This window comes from Coffea eugenioides, chromosome 2 (assembly GCF_003713205.1).
Source record: "Coffea eugenioides isolate CCC68of chromosome 2, Ceug_1.0, whole genome shotgun sequence".
In the NCBI taxonomy this organism is placed as follows: domain Eukaryota; kingdom Viridiplantae; phylum Streptophyta; class Magnoliopsida; order Gentianales; family Rubiaceae; genus Coffea; species Coffea eugenioides.
Genome location: NC_040036.1, coordinates 34,190,299 through 34,194,528, shown reverse-complemented (window position 1 = coordinate 34,194,528; position 4,230 = coordinate 34,190,299). Strand labels below are relative to the sequence as shown.

General features: G+C 39.7%; 1 protein-coding gene across 1 annotated transcript; it reads left to right on the top strand.

Annotated features, from left to right (window-relative positions):
• Positions 1-765: 765 nt before the first annotated feature.
• On the top strand, positions 766-3,863 carry LOC113760515 (wall-associated receptor kinase 5-like). The gene is made up of 3 exons (XM_027303126.1): positions 766-1,785; positions 1,900-2,067; positions 2,387-3,863. The coding sequence occupies exons 1-3, from the start codon at positions 894-896 to the stop codon at positions 3,601-3,603; spliced, it is 2,277 nt and encodes a 758-aa protein (XP_027158927.1). The 5' UTR covers positions 766-893; the 3' UTR covers positions 3,604-3,863.
• The last annotated feature ends 367 nt before the right edge of the window (positions 3,864-4,230 follow it).

The following is a 4,230-nucleotide window of genomic DNA, read 5'->3' as shown; positions in this document are numbered from 1 at the left end:
AGTTTTTAAAATCTAACATATTTGTCTGCTTTGGAATTCTAAGAGCTGTGGTAAGTGATAGAGGCACAGACTTTTGTAACAAGACTGTTGCTGCCCTGTTCCGAAAATATGGCGTACTCCACAAATTATCAGCACCGTACCACCCGCAGACGAATGGTCAAGTCGAAGTGTCGAATAGGGAGATCAAATCAATTTTGAAGAAGATAGTGCGCCCCGATCGAAAGGATTGGAGGTTGAACTTAGAAGATGCATTATGGGCGTACCGCACCGCATATAAGACGCCGATTGGGATGTCCCCGTACAGACTAGTTTTCGGCAAGGCTTGTATACACTCTTAGTCACTAGACTAAAACCTCATAGGCCGAAGCATATATCTTAATTACTTTCATGACATACATTACATCCAAAAACACATTTATGAATTTTTTCTCATATCAAGTAGAAAAAATTTATCGGTTCCCTTATTGTTTTTCACGTGAATAAATGGAAAGACCAGGGTGGACTTGAAAGTATTCCCTTGCAGAGTCATTATGTCTTTAGCATGAGCAGCCCCGTAAAGACGTGGACCTCAATGTCGTCAGCGACCACTCAATGTCACAGCTTCCCCAGTAAACTCTATACACAAATCAAGCTCAAAATTATTGCCCAACAAATAGTCCTTTACGTCTTCACTGCATTCATTTGAAGTCAACCGTCCTATTTGGGGTCTACAGAAGAAGTTTCAATTGTAAAATGCGTAGGCCTTCTGCGCGTTTACTGACTAAGTCTTCCCTTTACTTCGAATGCCTATAAAACGACCCTATAGGCAGTTCGAAGTCCTTTGTAGTGCACAATTAACAATTGCAACGTTCTCTTCCGTAAAAGGAAACTTGCTTCATTGAAAAACCATTCTAATGGGCTTCAATCGGTTGATTTTACCGATGCTCTTGCATTTGGTAATTGCCTTGATGCTCTCTTCCGCTTCAACTTTGGCACCCCCACCATTTCCTATTGCGAGGTCCGGCTGCCAAGATCATTGTGGAAATGTAAGCATTCCATTTCCATTCGGTATTACAGAAGGTTGTTACCTTAACGAAAATTTCTTTATCAACTGCACCAACTCTTCAACCTCTGTCCCTCAACCAGTTCTGCGCAACAGTACAATCAATGTCACAGATATATCTCTGGAAGGTCAGGTGCACCTTATGCAGTATATAGCATCTGATTGCTATAATGAAAACGGAAATTTATCGTACAAATATTTACCATCGATGAGATTATCTAAACGCTTTACCTTCAATAGTACAGCTAACAAATTCATTGTCGTTGGCTGTGATGCCTACGGTATAGTTTATGGTTTTGGTCAACACCGGAGCTACGCAACTGGATGTGTCCCTTCCTGTGATTATAAGGAAGATGTAATTGATGGCTCTTGTTCCGGCATCGGTTGCTGCCGGTCAGATATCCCACCAGGGGCATGGAATATTACTGTGAGCTTGACCAGTTATAGTAACCACACCGACGTGTGGGATTTCAATCCTTGCAGCCACGCTTTTGTGGTTGAAGAGAAGGCTTTCAATTTTTCTGCAGATAACCTCACCAACATAAGCCGTGATTTAAGTCTTCCCGTCGTGGCCGATTGGACCATTGAGGACGGGTCATGTGACGTTGCCCAAAGAAACACGACCTCTTATGGATGCTCTGGTAAAAACAGTCACTGTTACGAACCTTTAAAGGGGTTGGGATACCGTTGTTCTTGCAATCAAGGATACAAAGGCAACCCATATCTCCCTGATGGTTGCCAAGGTATGTGCGAAAATTTTGTTAAACTCGTCTAATTAACCAGTATGTATATGTGTGTTTCAATTCACATTTTAAATTATGCTTCTGCTTTCTATTTTATTTTATTGAATTCTACAGATATTAATGAATGCCAAGATCCAACTCTATGCAATTGTACGAAGAATAGTGTTTGTCACAACACATTGGGCAACTACACATGTCCTTGTCTCAAAGGGTATCATGGTGATGGAAGAGGTGGAGATGGCTGCAGTCCTGACCAAATAAATTGGTCTATGATTGTTTCAGGTTAGTCTACACTTTGAAATGATTGGAGAAGCAAAGGAGAATTTATCACTATGGATTGAACCATCTCTTAAGTGGTGTGTTAAATATGTGCTGTATCATGAGAGTATTAAAATAAAACGAAGATTTCTTGAAACCCGTTCCATTTGGTTTAAGATGGCAACTAATCATAGTATAAGAGAGAAAGAAACCTAATTCTTTTCTTTACCAGGTAGTGAAAGAACATGAAACTTGAAAATCACTTGCAAAATTAGAGTCTTTAGCTGCAAAGTATCCGATAGATCTCTTCATTTGCTAATTTTTCAGTCAAATTTGTCAACAGGTGTTTGCATAGGCACAGCAATTCTACTTTTCTGCTGCTTTTATTTGTGTTTGGAATTGAGGAAAAGAAGGGAAAACAGATTGAATGAGGAGTTTTTCCGGAAAAATGGTGGATTAATTCTACAGCAACGACTGGCACAGGAAGGAAGAAATACAAATGTTGCTAGAATTTTCACTCTTGAAGAACTACGAAAGGCAACCAGCAATTTCGAGGAAACTCGAATTATTGGTCGTGGAGGATATGGCACAGTTTTCAAAGGAATCTTAGCAGACAATAATTCTTGTACTGTTGCCATTAAGAGGTCCAGAGAAGTTAACGAAAATCAAGTTCATCAATTTATTAATGAGGTGATTATGCTTTCCCAAGTTAATAGTAGAAATGTCGTTAAACTTCTAGGTTGTTGCTTAGAGACGGAAGTGCCATTACTTGTTTATGAGTTCATCGACAATGGTACTCTCTCCGAGCATTTAAGCAGCACAACAAAATCACATCATCTTTCTTGGAATATCCGATTAAGAATAGCATCAGAAATTGCTGGAGTTCTCTCATATTTGCACTCAGTAGCTTCACCACCGATTATCCATAGAGATATCAAATCGGCCAACATACTTCTAGATCAAAACTACACTGCAAAAGTCACAGACTTTGGAATATCAAAATTGGCTCCTTTAGATGAAAATCAAGTATCTACAATGGTGCAAGGAACATTTGGCTATTTGGACCCCGAGTACATGCTAACAGGTTTGTTGACAGAGAAAAGTGATGTTTACAGCTTCGGGGTTGTTCTTATAGAGCTACTGACAAGTGAGAAGGCATTATCATTGGATAGAGTGGAGGAAGAGAAGTTTCTTGCGAATTATTTCATTTCTTCACTGAAAAGTGGCCACTTGGTCCAGGTTCTTGATCGCAACATTATGTGCGATGTAAGTATTGAGCTTTTCAAAGAAGTTGCAATGATTGCGAAATCTTGCTTGAGTGTAAAAGGTGAAGATAGACCATCTATGAAGAATATAGCAAGAGAACTTGAGGTATTGGAGATAAGAGCAAAGCAATCTCCAATTCAAGTTTCTAAGATTGATTTCACGGACACTGAGGCCTCCTTGCTTGGTGTACAATCAACAAAAGCATATGTCAACAGTGGTGATTCTAGCTGCATACATACTGAGAGTCATAGCATAATGGAGCATATGATGGTACCGATTGCTGGTGGGAGATGAACGATAAGGTGTTCTGGAGCTGCAAGTTTCGACTTTCGAGTTCTAGTGCACTTCTTCATTTATTATGAGTTCCTCCTAGAAATGTCAAATGGAGTTGAATTTTCAGCAGTTTTATCGCAACTAATTTTGATTGTGTGCCCGTAGATTATTTGATCCAAGGCCTCTCAAGTTGAATTGTAGTTCAGTTCTGCTGGGTTATGTAACTCTTACAATATTTAGTGTAAAATGGTATAAATTTGGTCTAAGCATAAATTTTGTCACTCCTATGACTGAGTTGGCGTAAAAATCAGGATTAAATCAAAGCTATATGAGTTTACACTAGAAGTTATAAGAATTAATCAACTGAACCTAACTACAGAGACCTCAACTTGAGGGCACCACTTCAGTAGATAATGATAATTATTTTTACATGACTGATTAAACAAATAAAAAGTGCTACTATTGAGATAAGGAGAATAAAAAACACCACCAACCTGTTGGATGCTGCACCTCCTCACTATTAGCCTGAACCTCCATTCCCACTGTACTGATATGACCATGGTTCGCCGTCGCAGGTCGTGGTCGCGTCGCGGTCTCAGCTGTTCCACATCCGTCGCGGCATATCGGTTGAATACCGGGTGATACGCA

Coding starts and splice junctions, on each gene's coding strand:
- LOC113760515 (XM_027303126.1), top strand. CDS start 894: ATGGGCTTCAATCGGTTGATTTTACCGATGCTCTTGCATTTGGTAATT. Junction 1,786..1,899: donor TCTCCCTGATGGTTGCCAAG/GTATGTGCGAAA, acceptor TGAATTCTACAG/ATATTAATGAATGCCAAGAT. Junction 2,068..2,386: donor TTGGTCTATGATTGTTTCAG/GTTAGTCTACAC, acceptor ATTTGTCAACAG/GTGTTTGCATAGGCACAGCA.